Genomic DNA, 25,875 nt, shown 5'->3' on the forward strand with positions numbered 1-25,875 from the left:
GCTCTTTCCTGTGGTGCTCAGTGTCCTCTTTGTCGGAGGTGGTTCCTTGGGATCCTTCGTGGAATAGTTCAGAGGCTTTCCTGTAAAGATGGCCTGTGTCAGTTTGAGGCTAAGTGCTTTAAGAAAACCATAAAGTTACAGACCCCCCAGGAGCTAGAGAGGGTCAGGGGTGTGCTGGGAAGCATAGTCTTTGTTTTTATTCCCATAATCCTGCCTCCCTATAAATTTGGCTCAGAAGTCACATTCTCCCCTGTTCCCTTGTCTCTTCCTGGGATGGGTGCCCAGGATCTTATCTCCTGCAGCAATGCTGCTGGTTAGGCCTGGACAGCCTTGTTGGTCCTGGAGCTGCCAAGCTGGATTTTGTGCTGCATCACAAAGGGTTTTCAGTATGGAAGTAGAGAGGCAGAGTAGGGAGGGGACATTTGGGCCTGGGATTTTGGGTTTTGTGAGACGCTTTGGCTTAGTGGGATTGATGTAAGCCCAGCTTGCAGGACTGGGCCAAGGCTGAATATGCATTTGTGTATTTCACATGTTTTGCTATGCTCATCACTGTGTAGAACTGTAACACTGTAGCTTGTGAATTGCTTCTCCGTTTACACTTTCCAATTCTCCAATCCACTGTGTGTGAGTGTTACTCTTTTGCCCCTTTTGGAGCAATAGAGCAACCTGTCCTATCATTAGACCATGACACTGCCATGACTTGGGAAGAGTTTCTCTGAGTCTGTCATTCTTGATGGCATAGGCCTGACAGGTCATCAATTTACAGATACTTTTTCTGTGTCAAAATGTTGCTGTTTTGTGAAATACACAGCCTGCAGCTCAGCAAAACAAACGACCCCACAGACACGCAGCCTGCAGCTCAGGAAAGCAAACGACCCCACAGACACAGCCTGCAGCTCAACAAAGCAGCCCCACACAACCTCAGAGGGTGCTAAGTAGGTGCTTGTAACAAAAAGTGCTCTCTGAAAAATAGCTGTTCTCCTAGGCTGAAGAGTCAGTTGTGACAGAGAAGCCGAAAGGCACAGGATCAGCTGATACCTTGCCAGCAAGCGTGGAAGAATGGGCTCATTATGACTGTCCCAGAGAAATCAGAGATGCTTTCAGACGGGAAACAAACAGCTATGGAATTAACCGGGATAATTTCCCCAACCCTGTAAGTACAACCACCAGCATTCTGGAGCATTTATTATTTAGGAGAATAATCAGTAGCAGAGAACTCTGATGCATTTTTGGCTTTCTGACTGTGCAATACAAGGCATGTTCACACAGCTGTCAGAAGTGGTTCCTTGTCATAGTCTTCATGAATGCCTCAGGAAGTGTTGGTTTGTCCTCTGCACTCTGAAGTGAGCTCACTTTACAGAATTGATTTACTGGCTTTCTCTGTAGCTAGCTGCTTTCTCACTGTGAATGTTTGTCTGGTTGGTTGGTTGTGTTGTAAACAAACTTGTAAAAAGTAAAGTTTGCTCTGCACAAAATGACCTTTGTGCTGATTGAACAGCGGCAAAAAATGTCTTTTCAGATTCGCACTTTGTATTTTATGGACCTTTTCTCTAAAGAGCTACAGAAGATTTTTTGCCCCCACTTGATTCTTCCCGTCTTTCAGCTAGCTGAAGTGATTGCTAATGAAGTTGTGGGAAGTAGAAGTTTGTCTGACCTCTATCACCTTCGGTTTGTATCCTTTATTTTAAATAAAAGAGAAGCTGGAGTTGATTATCTCTTAATAGTTCAACAAAAAGTAACAAGACTTTCTGTGTCTTGCTGATTTATATTAGCAGTGATTGTTTTTTTCTTTCCTATTTTATGCATTTTAATAGAATTCTCATTAGTTGGTTTGCTGTGAAATTAAAGCCAACAAGTTTATCTGTTACTAAACATGATCCCACAAGGCAAGGTGTACAAGACTATGAACTCAAGCCTTGTTCATGTGACTAATTTTTGGAATGCCTTTTGTCACTTAACTGAAAAAGAAAAGTAAAAAAGGTGTTACATCTCTTAAGTGTTCAAAGGCAGACTCCTGTCTTTCTTCAGAAAGAGATTGTCTTTAGCTTAGGAACCCAGTTAGGTATCCCAAAGAAGCACATTCTGTTCTGTAGAGCTGTGACAGTCTGCCATGCGTTTTGGAATGTATTGCACAATGCTCTCATAATAATGAGCAGTTATGAATAATAATTGTTTGCTGAATTTGCAGTGGTTCACGAAATGCCACACCATGTATCTTTGTAATATCTGAAGCTGTTCCCATGCTACAGAACAGAAAAATACTGATGTATGCTCATCTGGATTGGCACTTGATAACTGTGTTGTGTATTGCAAGATAGATTTTGTTGTTGTTGACTCTGCAAGATTTGGGTTTATTTCATGGTGTTTTACTTGTATCTGTGACCTGATTTTTCTGTGTGATCAGTGTTTGTGAATATGTTACCCTTTATTCAGTACCAAAGAGTAACTTAGCACATACACAATGGGTGGTACTTTTTGCACACCTCGGTGAGACCACATCCTAAGTAATTTGGTACATTCACCACATCATTTTTGCCACTAAATTGGAGAGATACTGCTTTGATGGAGGGACTTCAAGGTTGGTTGGATAGGGCTTCAAGCAACCTGCTTTAGTGAAAGATGCCTGTGCCTATGGCACGTGGGTTGGACTAAATGATCTTCAAAACAAACCATCCAACTCAAATCATGTTGCTACCTCATGACCTTTATCAATAGGTAATTTCAACTGTCACATTTTCCCTATTTCATTTGAAATTTTCCTTGTTGAGAGTGTTAATCATGATGCAGGAAGGGAGGATTGACCAATGTGGAATGCAGGCTCTTCGTGTGTGATGTGTTTATTGGAAGCAGCATATGAATGATTCTGATTGTTTTAAAACATTGCTTCTTTTTATTCTTAGAATTGCCCTGATATGTGCAGACCTAAATCTGAGTCAGGCATCTTTGTATCATGAGAAAGCTGCTGGAGAAGCACACATTAGTGAATTGGAACAAGCAATGTAGGTATTTTCACTGCAGAGGCTGTATTTAGTTGAGAGTTATTCCCTACAGTTGACAAGTGCTTTGGGGCAATCCCCCCATGAGCCCACCCCGCAAAACAACAACAGAAAAGCAACCAGCCAACAAAAAAACACAGGCAAAAAAATCCCCAGAGACACAAAACCCATGATCTCTTAACACAGATTTGGTGTATCAGTTGTTACATAAAATTCTGTACATGATTGTTTTATAGATCCTTCCACAGAGGGAGAAAGTGCGTTACACACTACTACCCTTCATGATGAAAGACTTACCAACGTCCTTTCTTTCTTGTGGTTTAGGTGTAGGCATGAGATTGCACTGACAAAAGAGAAGGTGGCACATACTGAAAAAGAAGATGGAAAAACAGTTTCTGACAATGCTCAGGTGAATGGGAGTAAGGACGAGAATATCCTTACTTCAAGTGAAAAGATTTTTCACTTGAAACTGCTACAGTTTCTTTAGTAACTTACTCAATGTCCTTATTTCAAGTGAAAAGATTTTTGTTTCTGCTACAGTTTCATAAATAACTTAGTCATCACTTTTTATATACTTGTTTGGATTAAAATATTTTTATACTAAAAAAATGCACGGACACAAAAGTCACTACAAATGCATCCTACTTAAATTCTGCTGACAGGCATCAGCTGACTGTGAGCTGAGTTTGCCTAGCATATAATTTTTATTGTGGGACAGTGCTAGTTTGAAGCTACCTAGAGTGTTTTGGTGAGAAGGATTACAGGCTGTGAAAGGGAAACAGTGGTGATGTCTACTTCACTCATAGGCTTGCTGAGAGGTATAAGAACAAGAGTATAAACATAGATAGGGCAGTTGCTCTCTGTCCGGGCTCTGGGCTGCATCTCTCTAGCCTCACCTTCCGTCTCTCTGATTAATCCACCTGCTTCCTAAGCCCCCTGGCCGACCCTCCGATATTCCTTGGGCACAGGGCAATGTCTGGGGTAAGGTAGAGAGGGGTGGGAGAAGGTGGAAGGGTGGTTTGGATCCCCTCCTGGGGACTCAGGTTTCTGGGAGGGGAGTTGTGTTTCTGCATTACCTCTTATCTTGTCTATCTCTGTCTGTAACTGTATCTACTGTAAATGTCTGCTTGTGCATTGTGCTAAGCTGTAAATACAAAGCTTCATTCACTTTCCAGAGCCAGCTGAGTCTAGTCTGGGTGAGTTCTAAAGTTGGGGCGGAGGGTAGCACCCAAATGATTACAGACAGCAAGAATAGAATCTGCATTCATGCACAATAAAACTACTTTTCTGCAAGTGGAATTTGTGTCTATTGCAAAACAACAGAAAAGCCTGAGAAGCAGGAAAAAAATGGCCACTGTGTTTGTTCTCGCCCTTGGTTTTCTCTTCTCTCTCCATTACGTTACTGCATGCTGTTTTGCTCCCTCTTATACAGTATTTTAAAGACATGCACATACTCATGTGCTTGTTCTATCTCTTCTTTAGGATGGTAATTGCTTGACTGATATTCTTGAAGCTTACCTCCACTTTCCTCTTATTGTGGCAGTTGTGTTTACATTTCTGTCATATCATTCTGCTCTCTTTGTGTATTTTTCCATTCTTGTGCACATGAAAGATCTGTTTTCCTAATTACTAACCGCTGTGAGTCACTTCTTCTAGCTTTTGTGAGTAGTTTCTTTACTTGAATTTTTAAATTTATTACCAAGAATCAACTTCTTGTCAACAGTAGCAGATCTTAGAGTATATGCTTAGTAATTTAATGCATTTTAAAGATTATGAGATCCAGATCTCACAGTACATGTGTATTTCCTGTGATATAATGCTGAATTTCAAAGTTAAGAAAATAATGCTCCTCTGTGAAATATATCAGGAATAGAGTGCTATAGTTCATATACTTTTATATTCCTCTAGTTGTTAAATCAATGAAGGTGTAATATTTTGTTGTTTTCTAGGTGTTTGATTTCAATACAGTAGCAGGAAAAGGACCAAGTGCACTTTCTTTCCTTTACTTGTGGATAGAAAAGGCTGAAGTACTAATTCAGCTAGGCTTGTATCAACAAGCAAGACATCTTCTTTCAGAGGCCCACAGTGCAGCTCAGGTACGGTACATCAGAAACTAAATAGCGAAAGAAACATTAATGAAGCCTGTCACAACATGTTCATTTTGATGCAGCCATTCATAATCATCATCATCATCATCAAATTGCAAAACCAAGCTTCCCACCCAGGTTTTCCACCCCAAACCTGTGTCGTTTTGAGTTTCAACACATGTAAGGCATATGTTTAAATGGGCCACTTAAGTCCAACTATGGGAATTGTCTAAAGGTTATTTCACCTGTGAAGTAGTTTCAGGATCTCTGTCTGCTTTGCAGTGACCTTGGAAGATGTGTGAATGTAAATTTTATTACAGTTCTACTGTTGTGTTTTGATAAACAGCCTTTGACACTGGGATTATGATTAGCAGATCTGAAATGTGTCTGTGTGTTCCACCAAACAAATCCACATCACCTCATCATTACAAAGAGTTTACTTTGTTCTTCCTGTGTCTGCTGTTCTTCATTATAGCTCTTACCGTGGTTGTATGGACTACTGAAGCAGAACTATGGCCATAAATCCTTTTAAACAGTGTAATTATGCTGTTCTTCGACATCATTTTTTTAATATAGTAAAAACTACCTATGTGTGTTTATCATCAGTGATGAATAGCTTGAATAATAGGACATGAATCATGTTCATTAATAAATATCTTTAAAGACAGTAGTCTATGTCATGTGTAGTACTGTATGTTGAAAAATGTTCAAAGGACATTGGGGAGGACAATGATTTTAATTGCTTACTAATAGCCTGTGTGTATGCCAGCACACTGCACATGTGTCTCTTGTATGCTTCCAAGGTGTGGTTTTTAATTAGCATCAAGTAGCACCTGTAGATTTGCTGGAATTTCAGTGTGTCTAGGTTTGAGATCACAAAAAAATGTTATCACCAGATTTCTTAATCAGACACAAATGACAGCAGATACTGACTGAATAAATAATGTCAGAAATTTACTTATTTGACAAGGTGTGGGAGCATTGGAGATTTCAATTTTCTTGATGGGAAGTAGTCTGGAAGAAACCACAGTAGTGAAAGGAGTAATTAAGAAATTGTACAGATAATTGGGGAAATATCATTCCCTTATTTCTGTGCCCGTTCAGAAGTTCAATCTGAAACATGAGTAAAATTAAATAGAAGTAGCAGTAGTAAATCTTCTGTATGTAGGTCACCTCTTTCTTCCTAGGAACTGGGAGCCCTGCGTGATGTGTCGAGGTGCTTGTACTTACTTGCTGTACTGGCCAGCCTGGAAAGAAACCACAAGCAAGCTAAAGCACTCCTTGAGAAAGCACAGCTTCTAGGAGGGAACGAAGAGTTTTGGTACAACAGTACTCTCGGCCTAATAGAAGCAGTTCTAGAGGGAGAGGGGGAAGGAAGACAGAGCATGGTAAGGAAGTTTGTTGGGTTTGGTGCCTCTTTTTTTGCAGCAGTGGTACTTCTCTCTGTTCATGTTAATGTGTTCATTTTCCACATTTAATAAAGCTTAGAACTGCCAGTATGATTTCCTCCTATACATTTCTCTTATAAGTATTTTACAGAGACTGTTTCTAGGTACTGAAAGATAGTAGATTAAGTATATATTTGTTAAAACCCTCTTCTGCTGTCACCTGCAGGCTTGTGAGATACTCGAGCACACTGTAGATGTGCTCAGATCTGCTTTAGTGAAGAGACCCAACAGGCAGTCAGAGTTGGGTTTTATAATTGCATCCCTTGAAGCCAGGTAAGTGCCCAGCAGCTGCAATGCAAATGTGTGGTGGTTTTTACCATCCATCTTCATTTTGGTAGGCTGCATTCTGTGGATTCTTAAATGTTTTTCTTCTCAGTAGTTTATGGTTTCCTGGTTGTTGTTTTTGGGTTGTTTTGGTTTGTTTTAAATCTAAGATTTCCTTTCCATTTCTTCTCATGTGCAGCCCTACTAAACATTTGCTTAGTAAGCCAGTTCAGATACCACTCTTGTGCATAGCTTGCGGTGCAGTTTGCCCCAGAGAGCAAGATACCTTCACCTACACAGGGGTGCCTGTCTGAATAGGCACTCCCACAACATCATTGTAGTCTGCAGCACCATAACCAGAGAAGTCTTTTAATGGCAAAACTAAACAACACAATCCAAGCACAAAGAGTTTAAAATGCGTTGGTAAAAGGACAAAAGCATGTAACGCCTAACTTCCTTCGCAAAGACATGTGAACTTTGGGGCGAGAAAGAAGGGGGGCTCATAGTCTTTTCAGTTCAGCTGTATTCAGAAGAGTTATTAGGTCTAGGCAGTTTGAATAATTAGATGGATGGAACAAGTGACACCTCTATTCTAATTTGAAAATATACTGTTTTGATGTTTTTTCAGAACCTACTATAAGTTTAGACCACAGATTCAAAGAGACTTTTCCTAGATTTGTTAACCATTTCAAGGACAGAGAGAAATATATCTGTTCTCCAACACAGCTTGTGCTTTCTGACTGCTGTCTTGTACTTAATTTTTATTCCCAGGAAAACAATTATTCAGATACATTCTATGATAGTTAATGCTGAGCCCTGTCAGTTGCCACATATGTTACAGGAGTCTTGCAATAAATTAGTTCAGAGTCAGAAGGACTTCTTTCATCATGGGCATAAAAACTGCAGTGCTGAGATCCTGCTTGAATGTGCAAATGTCCACAGGTAAGATTATACCTCCTATGGCTGAGGTTTAACAGTGCTGGTTACATTTTTACAGTCTGGTTAAAGACGGAGAAGAGCAGGTAACATTGCCAGGTTTCAGATCTCGATGTTACGTGTCTGTTTGCATTTTTGATGTGTTCTCTGTTCAGAGAAGTAGTCTAGCATCAAAAAGTCTTTTCACTGAAAGAAAAGTGAATTTCACGTGGTCCTAGTGATATGTCTGGCACAATAAAATAGCAAGGCCTCTACGTCAGTTTTCTGTCTTCCCATTTGTAAAGGCCTTTTGGCAGCCACACTGATCATTCTCACGTATTTACAGCTTCTTACTGTTAAAGGGTTGCTGAGAAATTGCTACAAGAGCAGAAGGTCAAACCATGATATGCCTTGTGTGATGGTTTGGGTGCTACCCACCCCCCACCCCCCTAGCTTTTGAAATCACTCAGACTAGACTCAGCTGGCTCTGGAAATTGAATGAAGCTTTGTATTTACAGCTTAGCACAATGCACAAGCAGACATTTACAGTAGATACAGTTACAAACAGAGACAGACAAGGTAAGAGTTAATACAGAAACACAACTCCCCTCCCAGAAACCTGAGTCCCCAGGAGGGGCTCCCAACCACCCTTCCACCTTCTCCCACCCCTCTCGACCTTACCCCAGACGTTGCCCTGTGCCCAAGGAATATCGGAGGGTCAGCCAGGGGGCTTAGGAAGCAGGTGGATTAATCAGAGAGACGGAAGGTGAGGCTAGAGAGATGCAGCCCAGAGCCCGGACAGAGAGCAACTGCCCTATCTATGTTTATACTCTTGTTCTTATACCTCTCAGCAAGCCTATGAGTGAAGTAGACATCACCATTGTTTCCCTCTCACGGCCTGTAATCTAGTTCTTCTCACCAAAACACTCTAGGTAGCTTCAAACTAGCACACTTTGAGCTGTTTCCAAGGTGTGCCCCTGAGACAGCAGAGAGAAGCTTTGTACCTGGCTGCTCTGCCAGTTTGTTCCTGGTGAATACATACTCCAGAATGAGCTGACTCTCCTCTCTGTGTCTTGGCATCTGCTTGCTTTGCAGCATCAGTACAGTTCCAGAGAATGGGACCTTGAAAAAAGAATGATGTCTGCAGGTTCACTTTTCCTACTTGAACATTTACAAAATCAATCTGGTTTGTCTATTAATTAGCCAGTAATCTATTACTCTAATAATTTGATTACATATGCGTAATAGAATTGAGACCACAAACCTTCCCCTGCTGCATACATACTTTCTTACTCTAATTTCTTTGCTATTATGATTATTTTCTTCAGGATGATTGCCAAGCAGGAAAGAAATAAAGAGGAAAAACGTAATCACTATCTGGACGCTTTTAACTTGGCTCAGAGGGCAGTATCTGAAACAGAGGAAGTGTTTCATGATGTTTGGAGTTTGTTTGCAGTACAGGTACAGGTATTTTATATTCCTGAAGGCTCCACATGATACTATCTGCCTGTAAATACAAACATTGCCTGAATATAGAAGGAAAGATTGCATGCCAAAACACTTTACAGTGTTAAACAGGATGGGGAGAAGCAGAAATGAGAGGATTTGTTTAGAATCATAGAATCAACCAGGTTGGAAGAGACCTCAAGATCTTTGTCAGTTTTATTTAATTCTAAATTTTATCTAATAGCTGCAAAAGAAGTCTGAAAGTGGAAATGTTTTTGATTCTCTAAACACCTCACAGTTTAAAAATTCTCCACCATAAAGTGCTTATTTCTCAAGAGAAAGAAAAGATAACAATATGCAAATAATGAAAGCTTGTCTTCCAATTAGTGCATTTTGGACCATGGAGGCCTGCAGTCTGCTTTGCTAGTGTACACCACTGTTACAGGCTAGCTTCCAGAGTTATTTCTGCTTTGCCTTTTTTCAAAAGCAAGCATTTTGGTGCAGATACCAAACTATTATGTGCACATTTGTAACTCCTTTGGAATCAGGTATTTGTACCAGGTACATAACATGCGGAAAGCAAAAACCTGCCTGCTCCTTTTCTGTACAGCTGCTTTGATTGCTTTGCCATTCATTTGACATTGCCGTTTAAGTCATTCAAACACCTCCATCACAACATCTCTGATCTGTTGAGGTGATATGTTGTTAAAGGATTTGCTTCTTCAGTTGAAAGAAATACGACTTTCTAACTTCTTATGAAAGTATCTGAAAGGAGAATTTGACTTTCTTTTGAATTTCAGACTGCAAATGTTAGTACCCCATTAATGAGGCAACTAGCTAACAGGAAAATAAATCTTGTAGAAATTGCTTTGGATATTTTTCATCTTGTTATTACTGAGAAAAAGCTTAAGCAAAAGGGAAAGGCATCATCTCATGAACTCATGGAGGCATTCATCAGGGGAACTGCTGAGGATGATGCAACAGAACAGGTAATGCAAAATATTTAGTCCTGTAATTTGCCTGTAAAAGGTGTAACAAAGCTTCCCTTAATGTTTTCCATAGCAGAGCTTCCACTGCTGAAGAAACTGGTCCCTAGTCACTCATGTGCTTTGCAGCAAAGACAGTTGAAGTGTGTAGGTTTTGTCTTGCAGATGGTTTATTGGGGTTTTTTTTGCCTTCTTCTCCGAAAGGTTGTTTCTCAGATGCAGAGAAACCCAGTTAAGAGTAGGAAAGGGTTTTGGGTTGTTGACTTGTTCTTGGAGCAGTTTAAGTAGAAGTGCCTAACTGAACTGATCATGGAATCATAGAATCAGGGTTGGAAGGGACCACAAGGATCATCTAGTTCCAACCCCCCTGCCATGGGCAGGCACACCCTACCCTAGATCAGGCTGTCCACAGCCTCATCCAGCCTGGCCTTAAACACCTCCAGCCATGGGGCCTCAAATGATGAATAAGAACAGAAGATTTGCCTCACTGCAGCAAGGCAATGATTCCTGCCCATTGTTCTGTCTCGGACAATGACAACGGGAAATGCAGTTGCAGGAAAGCAAAGCATCCCAGCTGCTCTCAGACATACCCTCCTGTTTTCCCTTGTTTTCCTCCATACTGTCTGTTGGTTGCCTATGGGTGTTCCAGTGTACTTCCGTCATAGTCACTTGTTAATGAATTTCTGTATCTATTAATGACACCTCAGTTGTAGTCAAAAGCATAATCACATCTAACAGACATATCTGTGTGTAAATACATACATTACTTTTTAAAAGTATCTTGCTCTACATGAGCAAATGAGCTTAGTTCTGCATTTTTCCTAGGACTGGGAACGTATGGAATATACTGTGGGTCATACTGCACTGGCTCAGTTAGCAAACCTACAGCATCTTTGTAGAGGCTGCCCTCACATCAAATCCAAATGCCTGTACCTCACTGGAAAAACTCTCCGTTTGCTTGCCATTAACGTGGATCCTGTACATTCAGAGCTCTACTGGGAGCCAGATGTCATGGTTTGTACTGTTTTCTGCATTTAAGCTAATTCTTCTGTGTAAAGCTGATGCACCAGGATTGTTTCTTCTGTAGGCAGCTGTGTAACACTAATCTTTATTTAGCGGATTTTACATACCATGTGCAATGGGAAATAAAATGTACTGAGCTAAGCCACTTCAGACCAACACTTCCACCTCCAGGCCACCCTCAGGCAGATAATTTTTGTATTCATTCCTAAGATATGTGAGTTACAATATTTTCAAAAGGGAAAGAGAATAGGTTAGATCCTTGAATCTCTTAAGAAGTAGATTGGTCCTTGAATCCATAAAAGCAAGCAGTAATGATCTGTAGCTTAAAAGCCCTGATCCCTAAGTTACTTTTGTCTTGTAGGAAGAACTCCATGTAAGAAAAGGAGAGCTGATAGACACAAATTCAGTGATGAATTAAATATCATTAAAAATTAACTGCAACAAATACCAGGAAAAAAATCTTAGGGTCGTGTTGTCTCCATACCACATTAAGAAATGTCAGTGTGATAATACTGTCAAATCTCTCACCATCCATACATGGAGATGATTTCTTTTAAGATGAGTTCCATGGTCACCTAGGCTTTCACGAAGGAAATTAAGCCAGCCATACTTAATGGAATGATTAATTATTCTCTTCTCATACTCTGGTGACTAGGAAGAAGCTAATTCAAACACTTCCAAATCTTCCCTGGCTCCAGCAGAATGCAGTGAACAGGAAGTGACAGACAGCAACTTGCCAACTGACAAGAACCAGTATGATAAGTGTATGAGGAAAGTCCTGGAGTTAAAGGTATACTGGCATGTGTGCTTGCATTAGAATGCAAATGCATCCTTTTTAGGGAGTAACCTTTGCCTTACCTCATGAGCTCTGTTTGAACTGACACCAGAAATGTTGCTGACATAGATTTGGTCTTACAAAAGAAAATTTCCAAAACACCCACAATCCCCAGCTGTCCATCACCATGCTGTGTGTCTCCATCCTGCCCCAGGACATGCTGTGGGAGCTCCTGAGTGAGCTTTCCCACTTGCTTTCTCCTTTAGTGGCTTCCCACTAATCCAGCATGTAGCAGCCAGGAGGAGATGAACAGGCAGCTTTCTCTCTGGTTCACAGGTGCACCTTTGTGAAGGAGCACAGCATTTTGCAGATTGGGAACAAAGAGATAACTTCTATCAGATTTGTACAATGCTTACTGAATTTAAGTTGTATTGTATGGTGAGCTGACACTTTGTTAACTACGGCAGTTAAAAGCACACTAGGAACAGAGTATAACCAGTCAAAGCTTGAGATAAGAGATCTCTGGGTTAGTTTGTGTTAAATAAACTGCCAGTGGAAACAACTGTACTGAGGGTTGGCAGGAAATTCCTTCATTCTGAATGGCTCATGTTGCCTGCAATTTAAATAATGTTCTGCTAAGTGCATCTTTTATGTTAAAGAAAGTGTCTTATTAAAACTTCTAATTTATTGCTGTGTCATAGATGGTGGTGTCTGCTAAATAATTCATCTGCATTTGCATACTTAAGTCATCCATTAAATATATAATTATCCTTAAAAAGGAGAAAAAGAATTAAAATTAGTAATGTAAAAAGAATACCTACCTTTCCTAATGCACTAGTAATCTGTATATGTAGATGACTATTTAATGTTAATACATATTTTACTATAAACCTCTTAATTTTTATCATCTAGAAGGAACATGGACTGTCTCAGAAATACCTTTCTCAGTCCAGTGAAGCTTTGCTGCAGTCTATAGGTATTGCATTCAGTCATAATGTTACTGATGTCCTGGCTCCCGCTAGCCTGGAAATGGTTGAATGCTTTCAACAATTTGATCCAGTCTCAAGTAGCCAGTTTTTGGCCCTTCATCAGGTAATGCAGCTAACGAATTCTTCTTCTTTCCAGTATAAGGAGGGTGGTTTAAGTCACTTAAGCAAAAATGTCTGTTCATGTAGCCTGGATCCTGGTCATGCAGAACACAGGGCATGGTTACATGTAAGAGCTAGGCAGTGGTGAAGCTGGTGGAACCTATGGCAGTTCAGAATGCTTGGTCAGTCTTTTACTGCTGCAGTCCTGCACACACCAAGTTGTTAGTAAACAAGCTGAGCAGGGAACCAACCGTAAGCAGTCATGACTTTTACTGGGCAAAAAGTTAGACCATTTCAGTTGCTATCCTGCCCAGAAAGGTTTATATTTAAAAAAACAAACCCAAAAGTTCTAATAGGTCACTCCATGTCAATGTTCACCCTCCCTTTAGCATTTTTGAGTAGGTCAACATGAATTGCATTTTTTTAGTGTCACAGCTGCACTGAAAGCAAAACCCAGCAAACTTTAGCTCTTAGCATGCATGAGATCGAAGCACAGGATTGGTATGCCTGCTGAGAGGAAACCCTTTGTGTTGCTCTTGGTAGGAAGTCCATTAACATGTGTGACATGATGACTGTGAAGGCACAGAAATAGAGACACTGCTTCCTTGAATGGCTAAATGCAGAACACAGGAGCTACCTCCCCATGCAGACCTTAAGTGGCTGAATGCCAGAGCACAGATGATAAATGCAAACACAAACCTCAGTTCTAGCTATCTGTTGTTGCCAGGCTGCTACATTAGATTGGAAGCACACATGGGAACCAGGCTTGTGTTAATCTCTCTCACCTGAGAGCAAGAGATTTTTTTCTTCACCATTTATATGTTGTAATAAATACACAGTATGCCTGCATTCATCTTATTTTGGAGAAGGGAAATAAATTGATGCAAAACTTTTACAGAGCTGTTCAGCATCTCTGACAATGAAGAGTATCCTTCTGACAGCTACATCAAACACCAGCAGCTCTCAGCTGGCAGCACTACTGCACCTTCAGAATCATTTACAACAACACAGAAACACAAGTGATCTTCTAAAAAAGGTGGAACAGCAACTGGCTGCTACTTCAATGGTATCCTCTTGAGATATGCTACTTGTTAGGGATTCTGATGCCTGTTACATACGCATTAGACATACACAGAGTTGTGTGCATGCATACAGGCATGTACACAAATACAGATTCCATCTATTGTCTTTAAAAGCTGGCCAACGTTTTGGTTTTGGAATGTGAGTCACAGGCTGCCTGGGTCATGAATCAAAGTGAGTTGTTACTGGTATGGCATGTGCTGTCTGCCCTGCGCTGCCTATGTGGCAAGAGCTACCTAATTTGAGTCAGAAGCGAGACTTTAAGGATGCAATTCCAGTTTGCCTTACAGTTCCAGTTCAGTGTGGTCAGAGCTGTGCTGTCTGTGTGCTTACATCACAAATTCCATGCAGGCCTCACCCAGTCCAGCTGACAGTGCCACTGCAAGGGACCCTTGTAACAGTCACTAGGCAGCACCTGGTCATCCTGTTTGAGGTGCTGTGGTCCCCATGTAGGTGTTACCCTGTGAAAAGAGCCTGATTATTTTCTTTTTTCTTGAGCAAGCACTCTGTCTGGGAGCCTAGGCATAAACCAAAGTGTGATATTGCAAAGAGGAAATTTAAATAAACCAACTGGTAAAATGTTATTCATGTAAGCTGTAGTTCTGGAGGGCACCATGGGCAGACTTTTCTGGGAGAAAAATAAAGCAAATACCATTTTGTATAGGCCCTTTTGGTGTGTGTGGGGATTCTATTCTTAAAATTGTGAGGAACATGTTCAAATGAATTTTTCTTTTCCCTTCTTTTGCTAATATTTTGCTAGGATTTGATAGCATTTTAACTTCACAGATAGTGTATTGGCTAAAAATATCATGAGGACAGTGGAACATGTTACAGTTCTTACAGAATGGGTGAGGTTAGAAATGAGCTCTGAAGGGTGACCTGTCCAACACTTCTGCTCAAGCAGGACCACCCAGACCAAGTTTAGACAGAACCTCCTGTCCCCAGCACATCTGCTGAGTCTTTGATTTGGCTTATTTTATATATTGGTACCTTAGCACCTTCTTTCCTACAATTATTACCAGTTTTCTGATGAAACAACTTAGATTTGTGTTTGTAAAATCTATTAAAATAATGCTGCTTTTGAATTACTGCACAGGCATGGAAAAATCTCTGTGTTCCTGTTGAACATTTTAACATTGTGGATGAATTGCCCCCTAATTTCTGTGTAATTATTCTCCAGCATTCAGAAGACAGGTATAAAATACAATCATTTTGCTTTAACATTGTTTGTTACCAATGTCATCTTTCTTTACCTGTCAATAATCACTATTTTGGCTGTTGGTGTTTATTGCCTTTTGCTGCATGTGAATTTTAGGATGGTGCTCAATTGTGTATAAATTTATATTTATTTGTATGTTTTTATGTAAATGAAAAAGCCTGCAGCTCAAAGCTGTGTGTTTGTCAGTCTTTGTGATTTCTTTAATTATCTCTTAAATCTCCAGAGGTCACTGGAAAGGTTTCAAGTATCCTAAGAGCTTATGCTCTTGAAAATGTTGAAGGGGAGTGTGTCATACTTAGCTTTCTAAAGCCACGAATAATGCTATTACTGCAGCCTAACTGGCAACTACTCATAAATTGAGCTATAGCAACTGACTGAGTACCTGACTTCCCTTTAGCTCTCATTTTCTCCAGATGGGTTTTGCACCCTAAGGTGGGGGTAAATATTGCATCTTGAGAGTATTTCTGAGAACATCAGAAGGTCTAGTTACTCATCTACTAACTTTGCTTTATATAAGCAGGGCTGAACAGTCCAATAATCTACTCAGCAGATTTCTGCTTTCCCTAGATCAAATGTGTACAGATCATTGATTGAGAGGTCAAAAGTAAATACTGCAGAGCAAAAAGGAAGACCCACGCAGCCGACAGGTAAGTCTTCTGTTTAAGTGAGAAAAGTCATTGTGCTGTGGCTGTGAGAAGGCTCTTGACATTCACTGTGGGAGCCAGAGACATCTCAAAAGCATTTCAAAAACAATTGTCACTCTTACTAATAACAGAGGAGAGTACATGCCTAAATGCACGTGTTTTGTGATGGGATACAGTGTCTGGAGTCACAGTTCACATGACTGCTGTGCACCTTTGGAGGCTGAAGTTGTTACAGGTCACTGAAGAGGTGTGCTCATTGTATATTTCTGTGCCTGTTTTCTGCTGTGTTCATAAACAGTTCTGTTCAAAGAACACCATTGCTTCAGATACTGATGGTCTCTCTATGGTCTTGTTCAGTATCTTTATTAAATTGAGTGTACCCTCATCAAGTTCACAGGTGATTGAAAACTGAGGGGGGGTGGCTGCCATCCAATGAGATTTAGACAGGCTGAGAGCTGGAGGAAGGCAAACCTCATGAAGTTTAGTAAGGATGAATGCAGGGTTCTGCTCCTGGGTAGGAATAACAGCAGGCACCAGTAAATGTCAGGGGTTGTTCTGTTGGAGAGCAACTCCATAGAAAAAGTCCTTGGAGTCCTGGTGGACATCAAGTTCAGCATAAAACAGCAATGTGCCTTTGTGGCTGAGAAAGTTAATGATAACATGGGGTGTATCAGTAAAAGTGTGTCCAGAAGGTCTAAGGAAATTCTTCTCCCCCTCTGCTCTGCCCTGGTGAGACCACATCGAGAGTACAGTTTCCAATTTTGGGCTCCCCAGTTCATGAGAGACAGGGACCTGCTGAGGTGAGTCCAGTGGAGAGTCACAAGGATGACTGGCGGTCTTGAGCATCTTCCCTATGAAGAGAAACTGACAGCCCTGAGGCTGTTTGATCTGGAGAAGAGAAGGCTGAGAGGGAATCTGATCAATGTCTATAAATATCTGAGGGGTGGATGTCAGGTGGATGGGGCCAATCTCTTTTGGGTGCTGCGCAGTAATAAGACAAGGAACAATGGATACAAACTTGAACATAGAAGGATTCACCTCAGCATGAGGCGTGACGGAGCCCTGGAGCATGCTGCCCAGAGAGGTTGTGGAGTCTCCTCTGGAGACTTTGAAAACCTGCCTGGATGCATTGCTGTGTGGACTACCCTGGGTGACCCTGTTTTTGGCAGGACTCGATGATTTCTGGGGTCCCTTCAAACCTCTAACATTCTGTGATTCATTCAAGCACGAATAGGGTGCCTCAGAAAGATGCTGTTTTCCTCCCTTTCACAGTGCAAGCAAAAGTTTCCCGGTGTCCTGTAAATCCTGGTACATATTCTATTTTGATGGAAAAACTGCATCTTTACAAGCAGCAGCAGCAGCAGCAGAGTGATAACTTCAAACAGACTGTCATTCAAAACTTGAAAGACTGTGTCTCCAAAAAAGATGAGGTAATTTCTTAGATACCTTGTGTTTAAAATAGAGTGAAAGGCATGGTACAAAACTACCATAAACACTCTTGATGTAGAATTTTCACTTTAGTCCAAGTGCAACTCCCCTGACCTTCACAGCTGCTAAATGCTTTGTGCTCTGCTTCAAAATGTAATCTTCCAGTGCTGTCCTGTTACCTGTATGATCGTGTTTTCATGTTGCTCAGTAGCTTTACAATGTTCAGTAGTTCATCAGAACTGAAAATGAATGCAGTGAAGATAACTGACTTGAAAATGTATGCCGTCCCTCCGAGGCCTGCGTTCGCGAACATGCATGGCTTTCACATCACATGAAAGACCCAGCCGACCCAAGGAAGACAGTGGGATCATAGAGCTCAACACTTCCATCAATACAGAACTTTCTTAGTTAGAGATTTCTAATGAAGAAAAGTTTTTTCTTGGGCACACAAAACCTTTAGCTGTTTATTCAGACTCAGGTGATGCAAGGTTGGTCACAAAAATTTTGCGTCAAGGACAGATCTGTTTGCAAATCCAAGCCTGTGGCTATGAAAACTCTGAAATTCTAGATGGTGAAGGTTTTCTGTTACTGCAAGAAGGCTCAGTTCTGTAAGGAAGTTGGTTTTAACAGTCAACTGGAGTTGTGTAGCACAAAGGTACACTGGAAAAGCCTGCAACTTTCACATCAGCTTTTAAGCTGCAAGATGACAGGATGTTTTCTGCACATGAAATGTGCAATTCTGTCCTAGCATCCTGGTTTACTCTTAGTTTTGCTTCCATTAGAGAAAAAATTAGACTTTTCAGTATAAATCAAATACAGTATATCAACAAAATGGGTATTGACCTATTTCCATCATTAAAGGTAAAAAATAACAGATCATACTAAATTTTCTGTCCTAGTTTTCATTGGTTTAGTGACACACCTTTGCCACATCTGGTTCTGGGATGATAGTTCTGGTTTATTCATTGGTAGTTTCTTTCAGTTAAAATGCTCATTGTTGTAGGCTGCTGAAGTGTTGTTCACTTCTGGTGTTCCAGATAATTTGGCTTAGCCTCTGATATAACTTAATACACGACTCACCCTTGTTAAATGGCATTGTGTAAGTGTTCTTGGTTTTGTTGCAATCTGTGTGACAGATTCCCCCAGTGAAAGCAGATGGCAACGGGCATGATGTGACATCAGATTTCTCTGAAATACTAGAGATGATGGAAGAGTATCTGGAACCAGTGCTCTCCCAGTGCGATCTGTCTGGTGTCGGGTAAGCCATTTAGATTTGGGGTTTTGTCCTGTCTGAAAACAGTGCAGTGACTCAAGTGCTACAAATACAGGAGTGGTTTTAGCAAGAATAGACCCTTCTGAACAGACAGTGTAGGGAGGATACGCAAGAGTAAGGGGAGTGAACCATACAAGACGCTAAGGACCATTTCCAACAAGCAGTGTTCTCCTCCTTAAGTTGTAGAGATGGAATTAAGGGTGAAACATTAGAATGTTCACCCTTAGGATGGGATTCCTGAAGGGTGGGGACTCCAAAGGGAATGCCTCCTTCGAGTAGAAGTTCATTGAGATTGAAGCTGCTTTGTTTCCTGTGAAAACCTTTGCTCACATAGCAAGTATTAGTGCTGGTGATATTTTCCCTGTCATTCCTCTTCCCAGAGAAGCGAGCGCATCAGGTTCAGCAGCTGAATCAGGAACAATAAAAGTGAAAGATAAGGACACCAAACACACCAGAAAGCAGGGTATGTGCTTCCCTCAGAACGTTCTCTGTGTGCATTGACCTATACCAAAATCTTGTCACTTTAGCTTCCTTTTTCTGTCCAAAGCCAAGGAGAAGATACAGGCTTTAGCAATGGTTTTATCTATTTATTTTCTGTATCAAAGCAAGTGTTTCAGTGTACTTCTAAAGAGAAGTGTAAAACTACACAGGCTACAGCCAGCTAAAAAGGAGGCTTTATACAAGCCAGGAGAAGTGCCCAAATAAGGAACTTTTTAAAGTATGTTGGCCTCTCTTTGTTTTGTCTCCTCCTGCTTTTTTGCTTTAAGGACTCTCACAGGTTGGTTGCTTTTAATGCAAGCCCAGTTCTGGAATATACACACATTCCAAGAGAGAGGGCAGTCAGGTCCCTGGCTTGCTTTGGCAATGAGTTTTTCTTGGGTTGTGATGGTGAACAGTGACGTCTCTTAACAAAAAAGTTGTAAAAATAGATACACTTTTGCTGTCTCCTTCAAGAGTTCCTCCCTGCAGTATGGCAGCTGGCTACTTCCGTCGCTCGGCAAGGAGTGACTGACTTGTTCTCCGTGTCTTTGTTGTTTCTCTGTAGAAGAGGAGAAGACCATCAGGGGAACATTCAGGCCTTCCTTTCTAGAGCTCTGAAACGCAAAGTTTCCTACACAAGGACAGAGTTGGTGTTGGACAAGAGCTCCTTTACAGCTCTAGACGCTAGCCAGGTGCTGCTACGGCAGTTCTGCATTTCCAAATAGCACTGCACTGATCCGAGATGGGTGGTTGCTAACGTGGGGATGTTTCTCCTTCTGAAGAACCAGTGCATGTGCATACAAATTTGACAACATCTCAGGAGTAACAGTACCAAAGGAAACATTTTTGCTTTATGTACTTAATCCACAGTAAATGGAGTTCAGCTATCATACAGTAGAGGAAACAGGTTTTTACAGCTAACTGCAATTGTTTCTATACATGCATGTCCTGTCACATTTCTTCAGGCACGCCTCCAGACATGGGACTCTGTGTGGTGTTACTAGGAGATCGATTATTTATGGAACTGCCTTTGGAAGCCCTGAGTATTTTTAAAGGGAAAGGAATAAGTTCTGTATGCAGAGACTTTTCTCTCCTGATTCTCTACAATCGAATACACCTGGCTGAGTCAGGTACTGGCAAACATCACCTGCGTGTGCACAGTGCTGTAGCCAACAAGATGCTTTGTATTTAAATAATATCAGTGGTGTATCACATGTTAATGGGCAGCTGCCACACACAAGAGATTTGCAGTATGGAATTAACAGTACAGTAGACTTGGTTCAGTAAAGTGCAGTATAGCTGCAGTGCTGGCTAATTTGAAATGACATCCACATATTAAGGAATTATGGAAACTCTTTGCAGTCTAAAGTGGCTTACAAAGTCTCAGTTTTACAAATACTCATACTCTTTAAAGCTGCCTCCAACTGCAGTGAAAAACCTGAAATAAAAATAACAAAAGTCTAAACTCTTTTTAATGTAAGACTTTAATCCAAATATAAAAAACTTTAACTCACTGAGGTATGTTCTCTCTGTATAGCTAAGATAGTGTTTAAGGCTCAGGTCAGTCCAGCAAGTCTTGTGCTATGCATGAGCAAAATCACATCCCACAGGCTTTATGCTCTTACTTCATTACTGCAGACACTTGCACTTCAGTGAAGTGAGATTTTTAGGTGTGGCAGTGGCAGGCTTGGCAAACTAGAATATTAGAACTTCCACCAACCTGCAGTACACCGACTGGCTGAGATATCTACTTTGGGTGATAGCCACATCAAGAGAAATGGAAGACAGTGTCATGTGCTCTCTAAAAATCCATTCGATTAATAAAAGCTCCATTGAAATGTGACACTTTGCTTTGATCTCTGCGTGGCACACCGGAGCTTTAGCAATCACTTTGTATCCTAAATCTGCAACACAGCATTTGCATGCCTTAAGGGACCACATCTCTTGCTTGTGTTCCACTTTCAAGACATTGCTTTTAGCAAGAGGGTTTAGGGAATGTTGTTGCCTTGCAGCGATGTGCAATTGGTTTTTATTTTTCTAGTATAATTCCTTGCTATTATGGCATCTTAACAACTACGAGAAGCCCTTCCAGGAACTTGTATCTTTTTAGACTTCCTGTACCTTAAAACAAACAAAAAACCCTCTTCTTTTAATTCCACAGAGATTGAAGTTAAAGCAGGTGCTGAAATATCGAAAAAAACAAGCCCAAAAGCTCATCAGAAAAAGAATGCCAAAAAGGTGAACCTTCCACTTCTTAAAAATCAACTCAGCAGCATTAGTCTTTTTGTGTAAAAACTGTTGAAGAACTCGAGGTGGGCTGCACAGCAGCTCAATGTGCATGCTAGGACTGGGGAGCAAAATCAACACCACGGAAGCACATAAGCATTTTGCCATGACAGAATTGTTGTTTCTTGGAAATTCATAGTGTCTGTGTAAATGAGCTGTACTTAGCAGCCCATTAAGGGCATGCTTCACTCCCAAAGTGCAGTTCTATTTCCTGCATGGGGTGCACAGGTTCGTAAATACTCATGTATGTGTGCATGCATTTGTGCATACATGTGTATGCTTCTGCGTTCCAGGTAATGCTTTCCATTTCCTGTGGTGATTACCAGGCTCCTTTCATCCCTTCAGAACACCTTTTTGTTAGCTGTTTTACACAGGATGCACTACTGTTACTATTTGATTGAGAATGTATTCTTTGTTATTCCAGGCATCAGTTAATCGTGATTTGCCTTCTAATTGCTTGTCTGTTGATGCTCGTAATTTTAAATGTATCCTTTCACAAACTGTTAGCTCATTGGTTCAGTTTAATTTTGGTTTTGTTGCTGTTTATACTTAACTGTTTATCAGATATTGTGGACCCCTATAATGAAGGACGAAATGCAGGTAAGTATTTTCTCTACAAACTACCCATGGAATTCAGACATTTTTGGAACAGAAAATGAAATGTTGACAAAAGGCTCTTCATCAGCACAGTGCCACTTGGCACCTATCAACTGGTGCATTAGTGATCCAGTATAGCCCAGCTCAGGAAGGGAATTTGATTATCCTGGGATTTCTTTTGTATCACTAAATACAGACCTCATATCCCCAAGAAAATGCTCTAAATCCAGTTGAAAACCATTTACTGTATTAGGAGAGCAGAGTGTAGCACAGAGCATTTTCAGCTGGAAGGGACCTACAGCCATCATCTAGCCCAGCTGCTGACCACTTCGGGGCTGACCAAAGGCTAAAGCATGTTGTTGACAGTAGAAATGTGACAGGTATAGGGCATCCACCACCTCTCCAGAAAGCATGCTACAGGATCTGACGATCCTCTCAGTAAAGACATGCTTCCAAATGTCCACTTGGAGCCTCCCCTGATGCAGCTTGCAGGCATTCCCAGGCATCCTGTCCCTGGATTCCAGGGAGCAGAGCTCTGTACCTCTCTTTCCACGGTCCCTCCTCCGGAAGCTACAGAGAGCCATAAGGTCACCCCTCACCCTCCTCCTCTCTGAACAAGACAAACCTATAGACCTCACCTGTGCCTCAGAGGCCTTCCAGTTCTGTCAGCAGCTTTGTTGCCCTCCTCTGGACATGCAAATTCAGTTTGATGCAAACAGAAATTGTTACAACTGCTACAGTTTGTTTAAAAGGTAGACTTAGGTTTCAAAAAAATGAATATATAGCAATTGACTTACAAGCCCCTAAATATTACATTGCCACTTGAAAATTTTTGGAAAAAAGGTTGCCCAGCATCATCTGTAGCATGTCAAGATCATAATGATTACATTCTGTCATTGCAGAAGCTTTAAGCCCTTCCCAGAAAATGAAGGAAATCCTAGAAAAACATCGTTCCCCATTTACACTGCAGTGGGAAGGAGTTACTGGCAGTGACTGTGTTCCAAGGTTTGTGATACTGTCTGCTTCCATGTTTTAGCCACAGCTCTTTTTCAAAACCAGAGGCTCAGAGGCTTCTGGCGTAAACCAGTCATGTTTTTGTGAGCTGGGAAGCACACAGCTAACCACTGAGTTTCAAAAGAAATGCATTTTTAGATCAGGTATTTATCTGAAAATACTCTGTTCTCTTGTTTACTATCAGATGCTACTAAACATCTATATGTGCACATATACACCTCTCTACCAAAATAAAGGCTGTCCCTAGGAGCTATTATACTTCCTGTAGAACTCTACAGTCTTCTTTCTCTCTTTGCTTTGCATGCCAACTTTTCTTGTGAATATCTGAGGAGCAGGTAACAGTGCAGTGTTTGCTGTGGATAACTGCTGAGAAATACCACTGTAAATGTTAACACAAATGTAACTTCCCACCTTTCCTCTTCCTTTCAGCCAAGCTGAATGGGAGCAGCTGCTGACGAACTGCAGTGCATTTCTCTTCTTTGGCATGGAGAGATTCCTGTCTCACGTTTTACTCGACAGTCTGGTTGCTATGAATATCCCAAGTGAGATAAGCAAACTGAGAAATACTTTTTTCTAATTACACTCCCTCTTGTGCCCAGTTGGATGTATTTCGTGCTGTAACATGATCACAGTACTGATACTGGCAGTTAAAGGGATATGACTTTGTTGCACACCTCTTTTTGGTGTTCCTCGCAAAAAAGTCTAATCCCTCTCTGCTTCCAAATGCTGGACTTGCTTAAGTCCCAACACTGCAGTTGCCATCTGATATCCTTCCTGGTAACTCCTCTCAGTTACTGTAGAATTTAGTATTTGGTAACTAAGCTCTGCCATATCTCTACGTTACAGGAGTTTGTCACTGCAGAATTGAGCCACAGAGGTCGTTAACCTGTAATGAAATGGTGTCTGCCTGTGACTGTTAATTACACTGAGTCGGCAGAGGAAACACTTCCCCTCCAGGACGCTGTGGGGAAGTGTAGCAGAGATACATCAAATAATGTTTGATGTCTTCTTTAGTGTCTTGTACTTGACAGTTTTGGCTGAAAAACAAAAAAAATCCTGCTCACTATTGAGATTGTGTTCAAGAAAGCCTTTAACCTAGGAGGAGCCTGAGGTGCTGGTACCTGTTCTGTTGGGCATTATTATTGGAGCACATACCACTGCTGTAGCAAACTCTTTTCCAGAGTGCCGTCTGATGATACTTCTGGATCTGGTGCGCTCCAAGGAAAGTTACCAGAGAACTGCAAACTCTGGGATCCACAAAAAGTAAGAGAAAGTTTGTTTCAGTAAAACCCACGATAAGCAATATTTTTATTTCAAAGCAAAGTTAACATTTTGAGTTATAAATATTCTCATTTACTCTGCAAGTCGAAGGGTTCCTATCTAAACCTGTTAGCCTCTTTTATAAGGCACACACAGCTGAACGCACGTAAATCCGCAGTTCTGAGTGCTTACAATCTTTCATTTTTAATACCATTTTTCACTTACCCCAAGCAGCCATTTCCTAAACCAAAACAAACCACAATGCCTTAAACTAGTTTCTCACACTCTGACCATTTTAAATCTCACTTCAGTAGACTTGTGAATTCATCCGCAAGAATGACACAGTTAAGCTAAGAGCTTTCAGAAACTTTGGAGTAACGTTCAGTTAGAATAAGTCACATAACCCCATAGACAATCAGACAACACCTCACCAAAAGATTACAGAGAACTTTAATTATCATCTTCTGATAAGGTTGCCATCAAATCAGAGACTAATAAAACCAAAATTCAGCCTTCATTTTACTGCAGATCCAGCCCTACAGTGTGTCACTCACTCTCCTCCCATCACCAACACAATAGCATTGATACTTGTTTAAGTATTCAGCAGCACGAAGTCTAACCCCACTTTACAAGTGATTTGCTTTTAAGCCTCCCCAGGAATGCCTAACAAGGACCAGCCTTTCAGTTCCTGCAACATTTGCTCTTTATCAGCTTAAGCAGAAGGAAACAATTCTTTTCACTTAATTTCCAACATTTTGAGTCTTACAAAAGGTACGCTGCAGTGTTTAGTACAAATTTGTGTGTTTACTCCTCCTTTTGCCTTGCCCAAGATGCCCAGAGCAGTAATGTGTCAGGGAGCAATCCACGTGGTAAACACGTGCCATGAAAAGACATGATGTAATAGATGTAATACCAAGGTGTGGTATGCTTAGCACACAAGAACATGCAGCCTGGATTCGCTTTCTTTTTCTGTTACAAAGCATTGTGTATTTGGTTATATTTGGTGAAATATTAGGTACATTTTTAGTACTGGTCTTACACTGGATTTTCTTTAGCTATCTGCATGTTGCTGTGGAGGAACCAACAGAGACAGCAATGCTCCTAAGCCTTACCGGTGTTGGGTCCATCATAGCCAACCAGTGGTTCACGACCTTGCAGGAGAACGCAGAGAGGCTGGACATTCTGTCAGAGAGTGAGTATTTGCCATGGTCTTCCTTGGTGTGCTTTTCAGACCTTTCTATCTGTGCACAGTGTCCATCTGCTTGTCTTCTGTCTCTCTTCTTTCTTTGCTTCTCACCAGTTTTTGTCCAGTGTTTCCATACCAGGTAAATTGCAGGAGCCACTGTGTTGTTGACAGTTTGATCTTTCAGACAGACCAGGTACCTACTTGAATTGGTTTTGGTGGAAGGGTTCTGGTCATATGGCAAGAACCATGGTGAGGAGCAGTGCCCTAGGGCTAGACAATCTGCAGGTACACAAACACTGGAGAAAAGAACGTCTGGAGATAACTCACAGCTTCAGAGATACAGAGAACTGTAAAGGTGTCCTTTTCAGTAACTTTGAAAC

General features: G+C 41.1%; 1 protein-coding gene across 1 annotated transcript in view; it reads left to right on the plus strand.

The window, feature by feature from the left end:
• CFAP46 (cilia and flagella associated protein 46) overlaps positions 1-25,875 on the plus strand; it is a 62,560-nt gene that overhangs the window by 35,054 nt on the left and 1,631 nt on the right. Inside the window, exons 31-57 of the mRNA XM_064139940.1 lie at positions 986-1,153; positions 1,520-1,668; positions 2,901-2,999; positions 3,321-3,405; positions 4,946-5,092; positions 6,271-6,471; positions 6,698-6,804; positions 7,567-7,737; positions 9,039-9,171; positions 9,957-10,145; positions 10,968-11,156; positions 11,821-11,955; positions 12,853-13,032; positions 13,927-14,094; positions 15,205-15,302; positions 15,895-15,974; positions 17,244-17,401; positions 18,536-18,657; positions 19,053-19,135; positions 20,118-20,282; positions 21,314-21,390; positions 21,863-21,923; positions 22,003-22,038; positions 22,938-23,040; positions 23,479-23,591; positions 24,231-24,312; positions 25,365-25,501. Of these exons, the coding sequence (XP_063996010.1) occupies positions 986-1,153; positions 1,520-1,668; positions 2,901-2,999; positions 3,321-3,405; positions 4,946-5,092; positions 6,271-6,471; positions 6,698-6,804; positions 7,567-7,737; positions 9,039-9,171; positions 9,957-10,145; positions 10,968-11,156; positions 11,821-11,955; positions 12,853-13,032; positions 13,927-14,094; positions 15,205-15,302; positions 15,895-15,974; positions 17,244-17,401; positions 18,536-18,657; positions 19,053-19,135; positions 20,118-20,282; positions 21,314-21,390; positions 21,863-21,923; positions 22,003-22,038; positions 22,938-23,040; positions 23,479-23,591; positions 24,231-24,312; positions 25,365-25,501 (3,436 nt within the window). The remainder of the gene's footprint in view (positions 1-985; positions 1,154-1,519; positions 1,669-2,900; positions 3,000-3,320; positions 3,406-4,945; positions 5,093-6,270; positions 6,472-6,697; positions 6,805-7,566; positions 7,738-9,038; positions 9,172-9,956; positions 10,146-10,967; positions 11,157-11,820; positions 11,956-12,852; positions 13,033-13,926; positions 14,095-15,204; positions 15,303-15,894; positions 15,975-17,243; positions 17,402-18,535; positions 18,658-19,052; positions 19,136-20,117; positions 20,283-21,313; positions 21,391-21,862; positions 21,924-22,002; positions 22,039-22,937; positions 23,041-23,478; positions 23,592-24,230; positions 24,313-25,364; positions 25,502-25,875) is intronic.

This window comes from Pogoniulus pusillus, chromosome 3 (assembly GCF_015220805.1).
Source record: "Pogoniulus pusillus isolate bPogPus1 chromosome 3, bPogPus1.pri, whole genome shotgun sequence".
Lineage (NCBI taxonomy): Eukaryota > Metazoa > Chordata > Aves > Piciformes > Lybiidae > Pogoniulus > Pogoniulus pusillus.